The sequence below is a fragment of the Hesperophylax consimilis genome, chromosome 25 (genome assembly GCF_061612785.1).
Source record: "Hesperophylax consimilis isolate HC1 chromosome 25, BYU_Hcon_1.0, whole genome shotgun sequence".
NCBI lineage: Eukaryota > Metazoa > Arthropoda > Insecta > Trichoptera > Limnephilidae > Hesperophylax > Hesperophylax consimilis.
Window position 1 is genome coordinate 19,785,959 of NC_142860.1, and position 22,127 is coordinate 19,808,085.

The 22,127-nt window shown below is 39.2% G+C and overlaps 1 protein-coding gene across 1 annotated transcript in view; it reads left to right on the forward strand.

Annotated features, from left to right (window-relative positions):
• Positions 1-22,127, forward strand: part of LOC149411645 (thiamine transporter 1-like) — a 50,756-nt gene that overhangs the window by 20,674 nt on the left and 7,955 nt on the right. The window contains exons 5-6 of the mRNA XM_089646991.1: positions 1,785-1,943; positions 8,999-9,237. Of these exons, the coding sequence (XP_089503117.1) occupies positions 1,785-1,943; positions 8,999-9,237 (398 nt within the window). The remainder of the gene's footprint in view (positions 1-1,784; positions 1,944-8,998; positions 9,238-22,127) is intronic.

Below are 22,127 nucleotides of genomic sequence, written 5' to 3' on the forward strand. Positions count from 1 at the left end.
ACAAAATAATAATACTAATTAGGACGATTTATCACCACGTAAACATACGTTTTTCGACGTTTGACCGCAACGGCTGTCTTTTAGATTCAGATTTACGAAATTTTATGATTTATTTTCGCAAAAATCGAACAAATTTTCATGCGCGGACAAAAATAAATTTCGAATTAAAAATCCATTTTGTATGAAAAAAATTTTCTATGATATTTTTTTGCGGCAAATTTCGAATTACGCGTTTTTTCGAATTATCGGGGTTCGAATTTACGGGGTTCTACTGCAGTATTAAACAAAGTTGCAATCTGCGTCTGTCTGTTCGTGCGCTTAGTTAGATGAACTAAGCGCATTACTCGACAGATTTTGATAAGGGTTTCACTATCATTTGAAGAATTTCTTCCGGAAGATTAAATACATACATGTACATAAATATACACATATATACATAAACCATGCATATTATATTTATAGATAGCAGAGAAAAGTCGATGTTTTGTAATCAAGTCGTAAAAAAACAATTTTCGGGCGCTTACATTGCTAACGCTGGCTAAACCTTTTGATATACACCAAAATAAGGTACTACGGAATTGTATATCTTTAAAAGGCCTACAGAAAAGTCCGCAATGGTATACCATTGCGGACTCCTAAGGATAAACCCCAACAACGCCGGGTACATGTCAGCTAGTATTATTATATGAATATATGACGATAATTTATCCATACCCACCAGCGTTGCTATTGTAGTGGCGACTTCTTATTTATTTCGTTGTCGTTGTCTATTGTTAAGTTATTGATTTGACCGTACTAGAGCCCTTGTCTTACGCTACTTCAACGTCCTTAGTCCGTTTGCAGACCCAGTTTCTTCTTGCACAGCCTTTAGTGTTGCTTTCCACAACTTTGTCTAGGTACCTTAATATGTATGGAAATATTAACACATTCGCGGACACGTAACAATCGTGACTTTCTTATTTTTTGGAATATTATATAGGGTTAGTAGTAAATATGCAGAATACAATGTTTTTAACCCAAAAGAAAATTTACGGCAAAATTTTTCATTGAGATATGTTAGACTTAACGCCACAATGTTAAATCCACACTTTTTTATGCACTGAACAAAATTATATGGAAGATTGACGGTTATTGCCATCTTACTTTGACTCTTACTGCCGTCTTACTCTTACTGCCGTCTTACTCTTACTGTCGTCTTAATCTTACTGTCGTCTTACTCTTACTGTCGTCTTACTCTTACTGTCGTCTTACTCTTACTGCCGTCTTACTCTTACTGCCGTCTTACTCTTACTGCCGTCTTACTCTTACTGCCGTCTTACTCTTACTGCCGTCTTACTCTTACTGCCGTCTTACTCTTACTGCCGTCTTACTCTTACTGCCGTCTTACTCTTACTGCCGTCTTACTCTTACTGCCGTCTTACTCTTACTGCCGTCTTACTCTTACTGCCGTCTTACTCTTACTGCCGTCTTACTCTTACTGCCGTCTTACTCTTACTGCCGTCTTACTCTTACTGCCGTCTTACTCTTACTGCCGTCTTACTCTTACTGCCGTCTTACTCTTACTGCCGTCTTACTCTTACTGCCGTCTTACTCTTACTGCCGTCTTACTCTTACTGCCGTCTTACTCTTACTGCCGTCTTACTCTTACTGCCATTTACTCATTTACACGCCTTTCTATCTTTCAAAAGCCGTCATTCCTAAATGAGAAACAATTTGGATGGCTTTTGCAGGCATGTCCGTGAACGTGATAAATAAAAGAATTATTTGATTATGTGTGTTTTCAGATTAATGGTGTCCAGTTGCTATGGGAGCATGCGCGCTCGGCCTATTCCAAGCCGGTGGTCCTGGGCTGGTCCCTGTGGTATGCTGCCTCCATGGCTGGCTTCATCCAGGTGCAGTCCTATATGCAGCTGCTGTGGCAGGATATACAGCCCCATCAGGAGGTAGGCACATATCATGATGCTTCTTTAGTTGTTACCTCATTTCTGAGAATCATGGTTTACACTCCAATTTCCCTTGCGAATAAGTCTCATCTACTCCTTGCGGTCCTGCGCTGACATTGACGTTCCGCAAGTCTGTGACATTTGATCACTCCAACGCATTGCTGACTGATCATGAGTGTCCAAAGTATATATAAGCATATATTGTAGGCATATACAGGGTTTTCCAATAAGAGGTGTTATTTTGAATAGCCCGCTATTTCGGTAGATGTTACTTTTGAAGCTGTCATTTTTTGACATTTGACAAGTAGAAACTACGCCATTAATAAAAATGGAACGATTCACGCTTCAACAACGCATTGAAATTATTAAAATTCACTTGAGTGAATCAAATGCAAATCATCTTGAGTGATGAGGCCCATTTCCACCTCGGTGGCTTCGTCAACAAGCATAATTGTCGCATCTGGGGCTCGGAAAACCCAAGAATTATTGTTGAAAAGCCTCTCTATCCTCAAAGTGTGACTGTTTGGTGCGGTTTGGTCCGGCGGAGTCATTGGACCTTACTTTTTCGAAAATGAGGCTGGAGCAACAGTTACGGTGAATGGATTGCGCTATCGAGAGATGATTAATGATTTTTTATGGCCGGAATTGGATGGTATTGATCTGGACAGCGTTTACTTTCAACAAGACGGCGCTACGTGCCACACAAGCAACGAAACCATTGATCTTTTATGATTGAATATTAAAATAACACCTCTTATTGGAAAACCCTGTAGTTGACAACCTATTATGTATGCCTATTTCCTCCAGAATTAATATATTAGTATGCCTGACTGTCTATGGAATCCTGAGCATTTTTCTCCAGCACCACATTTCGAAAGAGTCTATCTGCTTCACTTCGCTGATTGTGTCCATGTCTCGATACCCTACTGAAATATGAGCAAAATCAGCGCCCGGACAAATCTCATCTTTGTGATCTTCGTGCATGTCATGATAACCAACTTCTATTCCTTCAATTTCCTTCCTTCTCACCACATTCCCTAACGGGGTGCGCAGTAGCCCTACTAACTTGACTTCAGTATAGTTAAAGCCTTTGCCCTTAGGTTGACTTTAGCAAATACCTCCACCCTTGAATGTTCAGTAATTTCTTCCTCACTTACTTGAACCATTTTTTCTTTTACATTTTTATAAAACTCTCTCTCTCTGGTTTCAATCCTGGGATTGGTTTGCAGCAATTTTATCCAATCTCCTCTTCCATTCTTCCCTGTCTTGTGCGGCTCTTTTGACTTGTGCATATGATGAGCAGCGCACGTCCACCAGCAGGTCCTCCAGGTACTCTCGGCGTGGGCGTCCCCTAGAGTTGGTCCCCTCGGTCATACCCTCCATTATGACATGCAAGAGGCCTTCTTGTCGTATAACATGGCCGATCCATCTTGCACGCCTTTCGGACAAGGTCCTGAGCAGGTGCCTTCCTCCTTCGATTCTTTGGAGAACCTCCTCATTTGTAACATGGTCTCTCCAGGAAATTCCTAATTTATAAAACTATTCACTAGATTATTTGCATTGTACTCCGAAGTGTCAATAAACTCATTGTGGGGTCGTATTGTGCAGCACAGCTTTTGTGCAATTTACAATTGAGTCGTGTGATTTCTATACCCGTTATATCAACTTTCATTGATTTGGAGAAAACCGCAAAAAACTGTCACATCTCTAGCGTACATAAGTAATTGCATTACAATTTTTTATATAATGAATTGGAGTAATAAAATTTCGAAAAGCATTTATTTTTCTATATATGTCTTGCAATAATTAAGTAATTTAGATAAATAAAATGGATAAAGCAGATTTTGATACTCACTTCGTGATATAGAGGCTTTTGAAAGTCAACTGAGCCGACATGGCGGGTTTAGAAACACATGCGTAAATCATTTTGACACACGAGCGTGGCGTCAGAGCGGCGGCCATATTGTATTTTGGCAAAATAACTGCTTGTGATTGGTTGAATCCGAAATAGCGTGTTTTGATAGTAACTTTCTGTATGATATAGCGGATTTGGTTTCTCACTCGCAGTTTTAACATGGTTTTTGGTCGTGATAAGGAGGGTTTTGAAACTCAATTTTAGGCTCCTCTTGTTGCTCGCAAAAATGTGAACAAGATGTCATACTCAGATCATTTTGTCAAAAAATCGGATATAGCGGGTATAGAAATTATAGGATTCAATTTACAATTCGTAATTAAAATTTACTATAAAGACATACATCACTGGTATATTATATAATTATACCTTTTCCAGAGACACATCACAGCATTAATGGTCAAGGTATTCTTTGAAATTATTGAGTTTAAGCATCCTACTTTGAGACATTTCTCTTAAACTTGCATGTTTAATCCCGTTAGAATTTGAAAGATTTTAACTAATGTATTTTGGATATACATGCATAAATAAGTTGTGGTTTCTTGTGTTGTGTTGGTGTACATCGTGATTGTAATTAAGGGTGTTGTTAGGCCTTTCGTCCACAGGAATGTGCAAGTATCTAAAACTCGACAATTCAAGTATCTTGATGACTACCGCCATGCGTCTGAGCCAGCCAGAAGGGCGAGGTTGTCACGAATCACTCGATACTTTAAACATGGCGTCACTTGTGTCAGATATCAGAGTGTGCTTTAAATCAATACAAGTAACAAAACAGTCAACAAAGAATGACCGGATATAAAAATGACAGCAACTGTTTGATTGTGAGTGAGGTTATGAAAGCACTCAAGTTTTTTTTTTTGTTTTTTTTTTTTCTTTATTGGTTTAAATAGGTACAGTTATAATGTATACATATTACAAAGTTGTTTTTTTTTTAGATATCAGAAAGAGTAAAGTAACACACCTTTTCTTTGAGCAAACGCTTGTGTTAAAAAGGTGGGGAAACGTAATTAATTACTATTTCAACAATGTTATTATTTTAAAAACAGAAAAATAAAATACAGTTTACAGACAATTGTTGTAAAAAAATAATAGAAAAAAAGGAGGAGAGAAAAAAAGAAGAAAGCAGAAAAAGGGATATCTAATATTATTTTAGAGAATTATGATATTATTTTAAAAGTGTTATAATTAAAGAAATACTGCTGAATTATATTTTTAATTGTGTTTTTGAATTTCAACAATTTTTATTGTAATCTTACATCTAGAGGTAATTCGTTAAACCATTTCACTCCATTATATTTATAAAATGTTTGGGCTGTGGTGCTTTTGCAGCACGGGGAGGTTATAGAACCTTGCACATTTGGTACGTTGCTGTTTGAAAAAAGTATTTGGTTTTCGTTGTTGAAAGAATCTTTATGAAATTGTAAAAGTGATGTTTTGAAGGGACTTTAAAATCTATAAATAATCTGATGGTGGGGTAATCATATGTCTTATTTAAAATTATTTTTATTAATATTCTGTGGATGATTTCTACAGGCAAGAGAGAGGTTTTGAATACACCACTTCAGCCAACAATTCCATATTGCAATACAGATTGAATCAATGAAAAAAAAAAAAAAAAAAAAAACAACGTTTCGAGAATTCAACAATGATTGTTGGCGAGGCTTGTCTCGTGATTTCAGTAGCGATGTGCAAGGACTATGTGCGACACGTTGTTTGTGACGTAAGTACCCAACATAAGTATCGGATACTTGCCTATCCTTGTTCAAGAAGGGTCTTAGTGTGTGTCGAGTGTTGAATTACATGCAATGTTGTTTGTTGTTGTTTGAAAAGTGGGAGTTTTGTTAAATGGAAGTATTTTAGAGTTTCTGTAGATGTATTTGAAGTGTGTGTCCCATGACAACCTAAAGATATTTCATAGTGCCCTGTTTTAATTGACTTGGACCTCTGAAATCATTTTTTGGTAGCAAACCCACCGATACCGGAAAGAAATATGTGAATCATAGCAAGGTAGAGAAGTAGGAATAACCCGCAAAGTCAAACATTGGTTATGGGGTTAATTTTGGAAGAAACATTTTTAAATCGATATTTTCAAGTGAGTTGTGGTCAAGATATTTTTTAAGGGCAACAGTTGCGCGGCCTTTTTCATTCAAAGCTTTAATTTGGATTTTAGGCCAAATTATAAAATATTGGCAAGTTTGGCAATTATTTGTGACTTGGTAATTATAATATACGTTGAATGGTAATTATTAAAAATATAATCTTGCCTTTTTTACCATGCAAATGTAATGAAATTTAAAATAAAAAGTATGAATTATTAAAAAAACTCTTTTTATGTGTATAAATTTAATTTTCAAAAGACTGATTTATGTTGGAACACAAATTTATCATATGTATATAAATTTTCATTTTCGACACAAAAATTATTATTTAGTTTTGTTAAGTATTTTGGCCTCAAATCTAAATTTATGTTTTGATTCCTCTTAAAGTCAATTTTTTCGAGATTGTTTTCCTGCAGATATTACCAAGACCAATGTTCACTCATATAATTTTATTGTTTCCAAATAATATTTTTTATTTAGTCATATTCAGAGTAGAAGACCACCATTAAAAACTGAAATGTTGCTTGAAATGGCTTTAGCTGTGTAACTATGAACAGCCGGGTACTTGTTCTCCCCACTACATTCAGCCACACAATGTACCCTAATCAGAGATGTGCAAAATGGGTACCCAAAACCATTTGAAATGCAAAATGGAAATGGGTCAAAACTTTTCCATTTGAAAATGCAAAATGGTTTTTAGAAAAGCATTTCAAATGCAAAATACCTATTTTCAAAATGCATTGAAAATGCAAAATGGTTTCTCAGGTCAAACAATTAAAATAATTGTAAATGCCGATTTCCATTCTCTTCTAATGTTTATTTTTGATGTAAATTTATTTTTATTTTAATGTTGTTTTTTGTTTAAATGTATAAATTCGCATATTTTAAAATGGGGGCCTCAGCACGGGTGAACAACCCAGTGAAGCCAACGTTGCTGAATTGAAATGTAAAGTACTGTAGAGTAATGTATCAATAAATAAAATAATAAAATAAATTATAGAATTTTTAAACAATTTTTTAATTTAATAATGGACATCAATAATAATGGACATAATATGTTTGTTCATTTTGCATTTCCATTTGAAATGGATTTATTTGAAATAAAGCACATCTCTGACCCTAATGAGGTTATCTCCTACAGTGAAAATTCATGTTTTTAGAGCGTTAATTAGATAATTTCACGTTAATTAGAGCATGCTAAGAACGGAACTTTTAGAATTTTTAGAAAATACCGAATACCACTTAAGATATATCTTATAAGCTGTCAAAGTGTTGATATTTGCAGCTGGCCGAAAAGCTTGTGACATTGCGGTTCTTGTGCGGCGGTATTGCAGCACTGCCATTCGAATTATGAATTGTATTGAATCGTGTATCCTGTGAAGTCACGAGATACCATTGCATACGTTTTACCCAAGTTCACTTTGAAAGCTCATAACTTGGTTAGTTTTGGAGATATCAAAAAACTAATTTTACCATCATTATTAACTCTTTAAATACAAGGTGTGGCAGAAGTAATGTCATAATGTGAATGTGTTTTTCAAATGGCTTCCTTCAACTTGTTGCATTTATTGCCAATTGATGGGTGATGAAAAGATTATTATAAATAATTAATGATGGATCCTAAGATTGTGACATTAATTTGAGAATACCATTACAATAATCATGTCATCTCAACCACGCGCACTGACAATAATGTATGTGGGTAGCAAATGTAATCTGTGAAGGAAGTTCTAAATAAAAGAAGGTTTTAATTATTACAAGAAGCTAATTTAATGAAACAACAATTGTTATATATTTGATCAATAAAACGAACATGAGACTCTAATAAATTTTATCTCCGGGCGTGTCAAGAATGCACGTACGATAAACGCCATCTTGATAAAATATGACTAATGAGCCGATAACATGATTATTTAAAAACTCTAAGAATCTTGTAAAGAAATGTTTGAGTGGGCGCCAGCATAGTATTTACTAACCCTTTGAACGCGTTAATTTGCTCCGTTTTATCTATACCCGTACGCGGTACATATTTTCAAATACCTATGCACGCAATTAAATGTCAAATTATAGCATTCTGGCATGATTTATTGGGCTATATAGACAGAACAGATTATTCTCCACAATATGATAACAAATCCTTGTGTGTCAACACTCTTAGATGTTTATAAAAACAAAATCATAAAATTTCATACAAAGACGTACCGTATCTTTTGAATGTGGTCCCGCCATTCACTCGGCGTGTGTGTACTTAGGCCACTGCGTTGATAGACACAAGTGGAACACCATGAGCACTTATCATGTTTTGTTATGAAAACTTTTTTTAAAACTGGACACTTAAATTTTATGTCACTTAATATAATAACAAAATTGAAGTAACGCCATCCGTTGACAAAATTGTAAACTATAGCACTCGAAGGCGCAAAGAGGCTCACTTGATTATCGATGTTTTTTAATGAAATACAATTTTATTTTCGAGAAATTCTTGTAGATGTCAGCATCGTGATAGTTCTATGAATGTTCAAGCGAGCGGGAAATAAATTTATGTCAAAAGACCGCTGGAATATCGGCATTCAAAGTTTCCGTATCAACTGTTGATACAGCCGCGTGTGAGTATGGACTTTTTGCCGTAACAACAGTTGATACGGCCGCGTGCAAAGAGTTAACTATGCAAGAAGTTAAAACAGTAATCCCTATCGGAAAGTTAAATTAAACGTTTTAAAATAAAAGTTAAAAGAAAAAGACCTTTCGTGAATTGCAAGAAAGTCCCTCATGTTCAGCGTCGCACGAAACACAGCGCAATCTCCTGAGTCCAGCCACCAACTAAACCAGTCGAAGAACGCTCTGCACCGTGATCTCGAAACCAGGAGCGCCAACAGGAGAAAATTAACCAACTGATTATTTCCAATCGGGTAGGAACTCGCCGCCCAGGAGTAAGAACTGCTACAAACTGTCATTATTCTTTGACATTTATGCTGTAGACAGATAGAGAATTAGTTGAGTAGTAGTTAAAGCTGATAATTTAAATAATAATTTTTTATTTTCAGAATCTGTACAACGGTTCTGTGGAGGCAATCCTCACTGTCTTGGGGGCGCTAGCCGCTTTACTGGCGGGGCGCTCTTCCTCCAAGTTGTCCAAGGCAGCCCTGCCCGCGCTGCCTGCTCTGGCGGCCTTGGGGCAGGCCGGGGGCGTGGTGGCATCAACACTGGCCACGGAGCTGTGGGTCAGCTATCTCGGGTACATTGTGCTGGGGGTCATCTATCATTATATGATCACGCTTACCAGGTGAGAATCTGATACTGACTTTGTATTTGATCCGTAATGTTGATAATTATACACAATAGTACACAACTGCTGACCCTGTACAAATCTCAAGTGCGCTCCACTGTTGAATTTGACTGCCACCTCCGGTCTGGAGCCCCAAAATACTTGAAAATATCCATGACTGCATAAACAAGCGTTCCATTTGATAGTTTCCTCTATCTTAACAAACAGTTTGCAATCTTTAGAGCATGTGTGTCAGGTGCGAATTCTGTCCTTATTCTACCGGTATTTCAGTGGAAGATACTCTGAGGAACATGCCAAACGCGCCTTGAACACGGTTGACATTGTGCCCACTGTGGAGTTAATGTAAAAAAAAACAAAATATTTTAGAAGAACCTTTGCAGATATTTCTGGAAATGAAATACCGTCTGTCCCTGATATTATGGAATTTGATGGACAAAACGTTTACCTCTCTGAAAGCAGTATAATGAAGGCCATAACAGGCACTAAGGCTGGTAAGTCTCCGGGACATGATAACTTAAGTATTGAACACATAAAATACGGAGGTAGATACATACCCAAACTACTACACATACTGTTCAACGCAATACTTAAACACAACCATATACCGGGTGCAATGACGAAAACGATTATAACTCCAATCCTGAAATCGGGACAGCCTGACATGACTAACTCCAGCAATTACCGGCCAATATCTTTAGCAACTATAACTGCTAGATTATTTGAAAGGGTAATATTAAATGAGATAAATGATAAACTAATGTCTAAAGATAACCAGATGGGATTTAAATGTAGACTATCCACTAATATGGCAATATATACTGCAAAGCAAATAATAGAATTCTACAAGAAACGAAAAACTACCGTATACGGGTGCTTCTTAGATCTAAGTAAAGCCTTCGACAGGGTCTGTCATAAAACATTATGGGATAAATTGAAAGCTAGGAATATACTGTCATATAACAGATTTTAGGCGCAAAGATCCTACAGTTGCCAACTTGAGTAGCGGGAATTATCAGGCTAGTTGCTGGGTCAAACGTAACGCGCAAAAGATCCGCTACAGTTCCCCCCACCCCCGGCGACCGAGCTCCTCGTCCCCCCCTTCTTACGCGCCGACCTCTGACCTAGCTGGACGTGTGTTCGTTTCGGCGCCCGCGTTCCAATTCGCACCGCTCGGTCGAGAAGCCAAATGTACGACAATGTCGCGCTTTGAACATCGACAGGCTGGCACCGTTTGTTTGAAACACGGCGCACAGTCCTGCAATCAACAGGATACCCCGACAACATCATGCTGTGAGTCTCTTACATTTCCTATTACCCTTGAATGTGTCCGCTAATAACCTAAATTCGTCCACGCTGCCTGTCGGTCTAGAGAGAGCTGTTAATTATTTCCCAGAGAGAGATTAGGGAACCCTTTGATGATAATTCTAGTTAGGATGTAACAACCTGTATTCTATTGTCATTCACCCATGTAATGTCCATTTTGCCGCTCAAATACAATGTTGATTTATAAAAACCTAACCTCTTTCATTTGGGGATAGCGGTTGTATGGGAGTGTTTTGTGTAGACGGTGGGATATGGATTCTTGAGCCTCGCGCTGACCCCGAACCCTGACTATGAGAGAGACGTCTCATGCCCCCGCATCTGAGCTGGCCGAGGGAAAGTCAGGGCCCCCCCAGGTCCGACGCGCGACACTGGCGACCAACTTAGGGCAGAATTTTTTTTTAAACATATCCTTCCCGACTGCACAAAATTGCCTTTACGATTGCCCCCAATTTGAAAACATGTACTATGCAATTTTGTTGCCAAGCGCATTTTCGCCGCGAGAACTTTTGTTTGTTGCCAAGCGCATTTTGCCGCGAAAAAATAACGGTAGGAACCCTCTCGAACGAATAAAAGAGACGCACGAAATTCCCGCCAAAACGCTGTGATAACGAAAGTTTGAACATAATGTTTCTTCAATAACATAGATTCTGTGTTCTTTGTTTAAACAAAACAAACCCACTGTTTTAATTTCGGCATAATTTGCACCGTAATAATAACAGTCAGGATTTAGAACTGTGAAGCCAATTTTTACACCGGAAGTGATTTTTTTTTAAAAAAAGCACAATACACCCAACGGCCCATCGAAGCTGATTTCTAAAAGTATATCAGCTACAACCTGTAAAACACAAATAATTCTTTATCCCGATTAATTATATAGGTACGGTGTTTGTCCATTTTCTTGTTCTTTTTCAGCATTGACTGTTATAAAAGTGATTTTAAGTGAATTGTTTCAAATTAACTTCAGAAGTGCAGTGTTTTTTTGCAAAGAAGTGCTTTCTCGACGCAATAATAAGAACGTGTGTTCAATCTCACAATTTAGTGCCAGTAAATGAAGCAAATATAAAATCTTTCCATCAAAAGTGTTTTTTCGCTTCTAAAGTGCTGTTTTTTGTGCCTTTTTCGTGCCTTTCCTCGAGTGCAGTGAATATAAGTGCGAATAGTGCCCACAAAATTAAATAATGCAAATCCTAAAGTGTCCCCCTGGCCAAATTTTCTTCAAAAAGACTTAGAAAAATTTCGGAGTTTTTTTTTTTTTTTCCTTTTTTAAACCATTCTTTAACAATGAATTCCAATCAAATGGCTACATCTTTGGACATGGGTGTCATTCCCAATGTACACAACTTATCCAAAGTGCACCTACAAGCCGTCTTAAAAGACAGAGGAATATCACCACTAAACAAATCAAAGTCAGCATTGAAAGCATACGCTTTGTTATTCAACAAGAAGTTCATCAGGAAAATAAACCTATCCGTTGCAAGTGAAGACAAGGCACCCAATACCCCAGTTTTGGAAATCCCCGTTTCTAACAAAGAAACCAGGACACATGTTACAGTAAAACAAGACAATGCACCCATCACGGCACAAGAAAAAACATACGATCTCACTCCTTGGAAGATCAAATATAACGGTGTTTCTGATGTACTGGATTTCATTGACCGAATCGAAGAAACGGCCTCAATTAAAAATGTTCCATTTGACGTGCTGCAGAAAAACTTTATAGAACTAATATCTCCAGAATTAATCCCGTGGCACCGAATACAAAAATCAAAATGCAAGGACTGGAATAAACTCAGATCAGCCCTGATCACTAGCTTCGGCAAATCAGAGGCCCAACACAGAATTAAATTATCGTTACTATCCATTAAACAATTAGTAAACGAAACTGTGGCAACATTCATAGAGAGGGCCGAATCCATCAACATCAAACTTTCCCACCCTGTCTCGGAAGCCGAATTATTACCAGTTATAACTGATGGCCTCCTACAAAGATATGAAAACATTATCACCTCACAGAAAATTGTGTCGTTGGCCCATTTAAACGAAGTTTGCCTCATTTTGGAATCCCACCAAGACAGGAAAAACAACAAAACCACCACGGACAATATCACTGTACCAAGCCGTCCTTCTGGATTAAAACCAGAATTTGACAACAAAAAAGTTTGCTCCTTTTGCAAAAAAGTAGGTCACCTAGCTACCACTTGTTTCAAGCAGGCCAAATTTCTGGAAGCTAAAGAACCCAGAACCTTAAAGAGACATCGCTCCAGGGATCGTTCTCCTCCACGCGACGAACTGCGTGAAATTTTCAAAAAATCAAGAAATAACATGGAAAGGTTGCAAGACCCTCACTTTGTTAAACCTCAAGTGGATTTCTCTAAACCCCCACCGAATTTTCACGCAAGAAAACCAAAAAACTAAATAATAACCTCTCAGGTATTCATTCTGTACCAAGGTCTAAGGAATGGACTGATTGGTTATCACACATTAAATATTTTAACCAGACCTTAAATGTTTCTTCGGTTTGTTGCAAACAAGCTAAAGATGGAAGACCTTATGCCCTTTTCTCCGTTAACAATGTCCCCTTCTCTGGACTACTAGATAGTGGTGCATCTGTTAGTTGCCTTGGCAACAATGCCCACCTGCCTTTTGTTAACAACGGTTTTAAAGTTTTTTCCAAACCTACACTCGTGACAACTGCGGACAATGCTCCCCAGACAGTCATCGGTACTCTGCAATTACCAATTAAATGTAACAATAACACAGTTACAATTAACTTTCTAATAGTACCCTCTATATCCCAGAATTTCATCCTTGGCGTTGACTTCTGGAAGGCTTTTAACGTTGCTCCACAAGTATTTAATACTCTTGGCCAAAAACCTCCGGTCGCTCAAGTTGGTGAGATTCGCACTATAATTCCTCACGAAAACCTAAGCACTGACCAGGCTCTCCAATTAAAGGAAATGATCAACAAATTTGAATCAATATCTTTCGAAAAATGCGGACTGGGTTTAACTAATTTGGTAAAACACCACATCAAAACCAACGGCCCACCAATCAAGCAACGCTACTACAATTTAGCCCCCCAAAAATTGAAACTTTTAGAAAACGAACTTGATGAAATGTTGAAAATGGGAGTGGTAGTTCCCAGCAGAAGTGCTTGGACCAACCCAACCCTTTTGGTTTCAAAAAAAGACGGCTCTGCACGCTTTTGCCTCGACAGTAGACGATTGAACTCTTGTACTGAAGCCGACGCGTACCCACTGCCTTTCGTTCACGCAACTTTAGACAAATTACGCAATGCCAAATTCATTTCTTCCATTGACCTAAGCAAAGCTTTCTGGCAAATACCTTTAGATGCGGAATCCTGCGAAAAAACTGCTTTTGTTGTACCTGGTAGGGGAATGTTCCACTTTAAAAGGCTACCTTTTGGTCTAAAAAATAGCCCCGCCGAACTACAGAGGCTGATGGACAAACTATTCGGCCCTGAAGTTGACAACAACCTATTCTGCTACCTTGATGATCTCATCATCGTTAGTGACACCTTCGAAAAACACCTGTTAATGCTGGAAAAAGTTTTTCAACAACTTAAATTTGCTGGTTTAACCATCAATTTAAAGAAGTCTGAATTTTGTAAGTCTCGCCTGCGTTATTTGGGATTCATTGTCGACGAAAAAGGTCTGAGAACAGATCCTACTAAGGTGGAAGCAATGGCAAATTTCCCCCGACCCAAAAACGCGAAAGAAGTCAAAGGTTTCCTTGGACTTACAGGTTACTATAGGAGATTCATTAAAGACTTTTCCACTATTTCGGCCCCATTAAACAAAATTACTGGTATCCGTAAAGGTATCAGCAACTTTCGTTGGTCTACTGAAGCCGAAGAAGCTTTTACGACTTTAAAAAATGCTCTTCAAACAGCCCCTGTCCTGAATTGTCCTAATTTTGAACTACCTTTTACCCTCCACACGGATGCTTCTAACGTAGGGATCGGTGGAGTCCTAACTCAGGAATTCCCCGATGGCGAACACCCGGTAGCCTATTTTTCCCGCACCTTGAATAAACACGAGAAAAATTACGGAATCACCGAAAAAGAGTTACTGGCAGTATTGGATTCTGTTCACCATTTTCGCGGTTACATAGACGGTAGCAAATTTACTGTAGTCACAGACCATAGTAGTTTGAAATGGTTGATCTCTCTAAGTAATCCCTCCGGCAGACTCGCTCGCTGGGCTTCTCGCTTGTCCCAATACACTTTCGATGTCATCCACCGTAAAGGTGCGGACAATATTGTCCCAGATGCCCTGTCAAGAATTGAACTTGCCACATTAAACATCGATACAATTGCCTCTACCCCATCCACAAAAGATGAATGGTATCTCAAAATCTATGAAGGATGCAAAAACAATCAACAAAAGTTTCCCAATTTTATTATAAAAGAAGGACAACTATATCGCAATTGTAAGGCCCCACTGTCCATCCTTGAAGATTACTCTTGGAAACTCGTTGTGCCCCTCGAAAAGAGAAAACAAGTAATCATCAACAATCATAGTGCCCCCGACTCTATACACCCAGGAACCTTCAAGACGTATAAAAAGATTTCCTTGAAGTATTACTGGCCTGGTCTTTTCAAGCAAGTTCGCAACTACATCTCCAAATGTGAAACATGTAAAGCTTACAAACATAGTACGGCACCCCCTGCCGGCCTAATGGGAAAACCCAAACGTGCTGATAGACCCCTCCAATCGTTATCTATGGACCTCGTCGGACCTTTTCCCAGGAGTTATTCTGGACACATGCATATACTCAGCATTGTGGATATCTTTACCAAATTTTGTTGGATCTTCCCCTTAAAAAGAGCCAACGCCGCCGCCATTGTCAAACTTGTGGAAAAACACATTTTCATACCCTACGGAACACCCAAAACCGTAATAGTTGACAACGGAAAACAGTTTATAGCACAAGAATTTAAAGATTTCCTTGCTAAATACGGGATTAAAGATATTTATTATAATACCTTGTACACTCCCCAAAATAACACTGTCGAAAGGTATAACCAGACTATTAACACAGCTCTGGCCATTTTGGTTGACAAAGACCAACGTAATTGGTGTAAGAATTTAGATAAAATTCAAGCTGCCATGAATAACACTGTTAACCTAACCACTGGTTACACCCCCTTCTTTTTAAAACACGGTATGGAACAGGTGGTACATGGTTCATTGCACTGGAACACGAATTTCCCCACGTCAACCACCTCCACAAGCAATCCTGCCGTTGATTACGCTCATCGTTTGGAAGAACTTACTGCCATTTATAGTGAAGTTACTGATGCCCTATTGCTGGCCCACCAAAAAAGTGCGGACAGATATAACCTACGTAGGAAACACATCACTTTTAATGTAGGCGATGTTGTCTGGAGAAGGAATAACACCCTCTCTCAAGGAGCCCTGTACTTCTCTGCCAAGCTGGCACCCCGTTTTGTCAAGGCCAAGGTTGTAAGAAAAATATCGGACTTAGTTTACTACCTGTCCGACTCCTCTGGCAAACATACTGGTAATTACCATATTAAGGACATTGTAAAGTCTGGAAGTGAGGAGACAGTTGAAACTGCCCCACCACCCCAGCAACTTTAAACTAACCCATTGTGTATTATCACAAACTATTGTAAGCTTATGAAGTCTTACCATAATTAGGCGTGTAAAGTGTCAACTACATGTCAACCTATTCGTCAAAAACGAGTTTTAACCTACCTTTGTAAATAAATGTATATTAACATATTATGACCATGAAGTATTATTCCTGTAATAACGTTCTTTCCCTCACGACAATCGTTTTCTCCCTTTTTACGTTTTATTTTCTCACCTGTTCTGAAACTGATCATTTTAGAATAGAGACACGTTTTCGAGTTACAATCGCCGGAAAGTCGCGAACCCGCTTTTGCTTCTCAACTTCTACACTATGCAATGTTTATGTCATGTCACCCCATTTTCGTTTCATTTTGTTCCCTTCGTCGTGTTAGAAAGAACCACCCCACTTTTGTTTTTGTTCCTTGTAAAATAACGATTGGTAATCACTCATAAGAGTGCCATCCAAAAGAGTTCGGATTTTGTAAATTCCAAAGTGTTAAATACCGACCCTTTTTTTAAAAAAAAAAGAAAACCTGTCAAGTACAGCCATTAATTCTTTCTTGTCCAATTCAACGTTACCTTGAGTATGTAAAACCCTATAGTGGTCTCAAAGGCAAGAACCAAGTAGCAATTAATCACATAATTGTCTTCTTTGTATGTATATAATTTTTTTCATTTTTTTCAATTTTTTCCTTTCAAAAATTGATGGCGTCCTACCCAAGCTCACATTTACCAAAAATCGGATTTTGACACATCCATTTTGGGAAATTATATTTATAAAAGAAAACCAAATGTCGGTCCTATAAAACCACATACCATAACTGGACTCGCTTCAACTAAAAGTATGTAAAACCCATTAAGGTCTTTTATTGTATGACGAGATCTCGATTTCTTTTCTCTACTGTTACGTCACGTATGTCTCGTACCTCACGTTTCAACCCTACGGGACAGGTTAGTAAAACCTTACGGTTATCCTGATCTTCGAACGCAAATAATTATATCACAACGTAAATCAACAGGACTTTGTTCGATCATCGTTGCATAATATAAACACCCAACCTTTGTCTCACCATTTAACCAAGTGTTTGCAACCCAATTGCACGCTACAATGAACAGTATGTAAAGCCATTATGGGCCTGTTCTCACCCATCGCACGATGTAAGTAGAAATACCTCCTACCATCATCTTGCACCTTGTAACAAATGAAGTAACATTGAAATTGTTTATCTTCTCTATTGTTCCATCGTACGCCTCTCCAGGCTACGGAGTTAGTCAATCTAACAAATCTTTGCAAACAGTATCAAATGATACTGCTAGCTTTTGTTGAATTATATTTAAATGTAAAAAAAATTGTCACGCGATAGGAGAGATCCTTAAAAAATCCACCACTACACGAGAAGTTCGTTACAATTACTTAATACTTATAACCATGTGTTATAATTTGGTCGTGTGACATTAACTTGCCATGAGTACCGCCTTTGTGTATAATTTGGTCGTGTGACATTAACTTGCCATGAGTACCGCCTTTGTGTATAATTTGGTCGTGTGACATTAATTTGCCATGAGTACCGCCTTTGTGTATAATTTGGTCGTGTGACATTAATTTGCCATGAGTACCGCCCTTGTGTATAATCTGGTCGTGTGTCATTAACATGTCATGAGAACCGCTTTTGTGTATAATTGTGTACAACCCTATACACGAGACGTGGAGACGTAATAATAATACTTACCGTGATTCGTGTGAACGACATAATATCGACATCGTCATCTCCTTTAAGGAACTGTTTTTACACTCTTTGACTTCTGTCTATAATTGAGTTGTACCTTGCATATACTGCATACTCGTACACTATACGTGAAGACGTTACAATACTCACCATGAATCGTGCGAACGAAATAATATCAAACCTTTATATGTGAACTACGTAAGTATTTCACAGAAACCTCTTTGCTCAACGCCAATGCCCGTGGACTTCCTGTTTTTGCTGCTTTCCAAAAAGAAAAGAAGCCCAGGAATATCTACTATCCCAAAAGGACTAGTTTTCAGCTTCACTGTCAATTATGGGGCATAGTGCCGCAGGAGTTAATCGATGGGCACAAAACCACTAAACTCGTCGTCTGGGAAACGAATAAGAAGAATCCCAGGTTTGTGAAATTGGAACTAGGGTCTGTCTTTTCTCACAATCATGTAGAAGTTTAAAACGACCCCTAATCTTTTGCCAAATACACGCAAAAGATTAGCCTCTTTAGTACAATGTGTATTCAAATGCTGTTTAAAATTAATCCACTTTATTAAAATGTAAAGAGTCAGGAAATCTGCTGGTTGAATATGTTTCACTCTCACATAGAGGTTGAATTGGAAATTAGTCCAGTCTCTAGCAAATTTCGTAACTCAATTCCCGTCCTTTCTCCTCCCACTCCCTACCCCCATGCCCTCAGGCATATGTATGAAGTGGAAAATCTGTTGTCGACCATATTTCGCCCTCACTTCGAGTTCGAATCGGTAATTGTTCCGGTCACCAACAGGCTTCCTACCTCACCTTTCACGTATGTTGTTTTTTTTTCTCTCCTCAACGAAACACATTCATGAATTTTGAATATGTATGATACGCACTTGGCGTATCGTCTGTCTTTTCTGACAACCTTTATTCATGAATTAGTTTCCCTGCTGTTGCCGTGACTCGTTCACGAATTTTTTTGTCTTGTTCTTTGAAATCCTACGAAAATGTTACCACCTGTATGTTAACATAGGCCAAAGAAGGCCGGTTGTTTTTTCAACCAAGACAGTTTGTCATTCGGCAAACGCCAAGTCATCCTAATAAAGGATAATGTTTATGTAATCAAAACTAGTTAGGAACCTCTCTACCTCTCTCTCACACTCTTCGTCACTCTCTGGACCGGCAGTTAAACCTCGTTTGTTTATTTTTTCTGGACACATTTTGTTTCTCTCCAAACTTTTCTTCATTGGTCCCTAGGCAGGTAAACTTCAAGAAATTTGCTTTAATAATAATTCCCCCCGGATTTAAAAAGAAGCCCAGGCGGATGCCATCTCCAGCAGCCAAGCTGAGCCTCACCTCCTAGCAGCCTGCGCTGTGGTTACAAAGGCCCCTCGACTACTACTCGCTACACACTTGTTCCATCTTGTTCCATCTTGTTCCTGAAAGCACAGACCATACCACTCATATGTATGACGTTTGTCACACCACTGCAAGCCGAGTTGTCCCACTATACTTTATGACACTCTGAACTACCTTTCGGACACGCTAGTCCCGGAGTTCAAATTTCTTGCCCTCAATGCCAATGCCAGTTATACCGTCTCTTGCTCTGTCATGCAGTGACACATACCAGGTCATGGGTGAAACATAATTACCCTTTGCCCCTCCAGTAAACACAAACTGCGCATCTCTAAAAAGTTATCCTGAGCTACATTATGCTCCGATAACCAACACATACGATCCGTGCCCACCATAATAGCACATAGGACTCGTACTGGCATAACTACGGAACCTGGACTACTCTCTCCAATGACCACTGTAACCATAGCCGCAGCCCCGCAAACCACAGCCCCACTTCGCAAACATCAACGCCCACAACGAAGCAAAGTGTTCTTTCCAAGGCCTAAGTGTACTCCTGAGTGTTATCTCAATGGGTCAGATTACAGTGATAATGTAATCTTTTAGAGTCAGTGAAATCTCGTTTCCTTCGCAACTCTTCGAAACCAAAAAACCAACGCAACGCAAACTTAGTTTCCAGACCAATGAAACCCTAGAATCACACCTTAACATTCCGTCTCTTGTTTTTCAATTGTATAATGTTGTCTATTGTTTTTTCAATTGCATAACCATGCCCTTTTGTCTTTCAATTGTATAATTTTGTCTTTTGTCTTTCAATTGCATAACCATGTCTTTTGTTTTCTAATTGCATAATTTTACTTGTTGTTTCCACACCTGCTCTCTCCCCAAAATTATTTGCTCCAAACATGCTATGTACCCTTCCTCATTTCTCCCCACAAATATTGTTACCTAGCCTATGGCATAAGCTAGTCATTATGTTTTAGCTAGGCATCTCTCTGGCCATCCAAGTCTCTCAAACTAAGGGCAACTCTTGTTTTGTCAAAAAAACCCCAAGGGAGGCACATAGAGGATCTTTTAACCCTGATGCTCCATTACCACGTCGCCCTTTTTACGAGCGCGGGGGGAGGTGTCATATAACAGATTTTAGGCGCAAAGATCCTACAGTTGCCAACTTGAGTAGCGGGAATTATCAGGCTAGTTGCTGGGTCAAACGTAACGCGCAAAAGATCCGCTACAGTTCCCCCCACCCCCGGCGACCGAGCTCCTCGTCCCCCCCTTCTTACGCGCCGACCTCTGACCTAGCTGGACGTGTGTTCGTTTCGGCGCCCGCGTTCCAATTCGCACCGCTCGGTCGAGAAGCCAAATGTACGACAATGTCGCGCTTTGAACATCGACAGGCTGGCACCGTTTGTTTGAAACACGGCGCACAGTCCTGCAATCAACAGGATACCCCGACAACATCATGCTGTGAGTCTCTTACATTTCCTATTACCCTTGAATGTGTCCGCTAATAACCTAAATTCGTCCACGCTGCCTGTCGGTCTAGAGAGAGCTGTTAATTATTTCCCAGAGAGAGATTAGGGAACCCTTTGATGATAATTCTAGTTAGGATGTAACAACCTGTATTCTATTGTCATTCACCCATGTAATGTCCATTTTGCCGCTCAAATACAATGTTGATTTATAAAAACCTAACCTCTTTCATTTGGGGATAGCGGTTGTATGGGAGTGTTTTGTGTAGACGGTGGGATATGGATTCTTGAGCCTCGCGCTGACCCCGAACCCTGACTATGAGAGAGACGTCTCATGCCCCCGCATCTGAGCTGGCCGAGGGAAAGTCAGGGCCCCCCCAGGTCCGACGCGCGACAATACCTACCTCATTTATAAACATACTATCCCGATGGCACTCCCAGCAAGAAAATGTTGTACGGTGGGCAAGTACATACTCCCAGCCGATATATTTGCGGTCAGGAGTAAGGCAAGGAGGGTGTATGTCCCCCATTCTATTTAATGTATACATGGACGAGTTGTCAAGTCGCCTGGACATCAGAACGGGCTGTCGTGTTAACAGTATATGTATGAATCATATAAGCTACGCGGACGACATGATCCTCCTAGCTCCGTCGATCAAGGGATTAAGATTACTCCTAAACATTTGTGAAGAATATGGAAAACAGCATAATATGATGTACAACCCGAAGAAGACGGAATTGATTGCGTTCAACCACGGAAAAAGTCAAGATACAAGTAATATGCTCCCCGTATACCTTAACGAGGCAAAAATAAATACATGTTCGAACGTGAAATACTTGGGGCACATTATTAATGAAAACCTATCGGATGATGGCGATATCGAACGACAAAGGAGAAGCCTTAGCATAGTTTCTAACATGATTGCCCGCAGATTTTGCAAATGCAGCAATACCGTTAAAAAAATACTGTTCAACGCATTCTGTACTGGCCTGTATACGTGTGAGACATGGTGTTACTACCGAACTTGCTCGATGGAACGACTCCGAATTCAATATAATGACGCCTGTAGAATAATATTTGGATACCGAAGATACAGCAGCGCATCGACAATGTTCACGGAACTAGGACTGAATGGATTTGCCGGCCTGATGAGACACCGGGTCACTGGAGCCAGGATGCGGCTAATGGCCTCCGCCAATACGTTGGTGACCGCAGCCTACCAGCACCAAGCGCCACTCCTGAGTGAGCGCTGGGCCCAAGCGCACTCAAGACCACACCCTGCATAGTTTTCCTTATTTGATAATTTATTATATCTATTGTACAAAAAAAAAATGTATATCTATATGGGACGTGTGGGATTGCACAAACCTCCCCACATCCTGGAATAAAATATTAT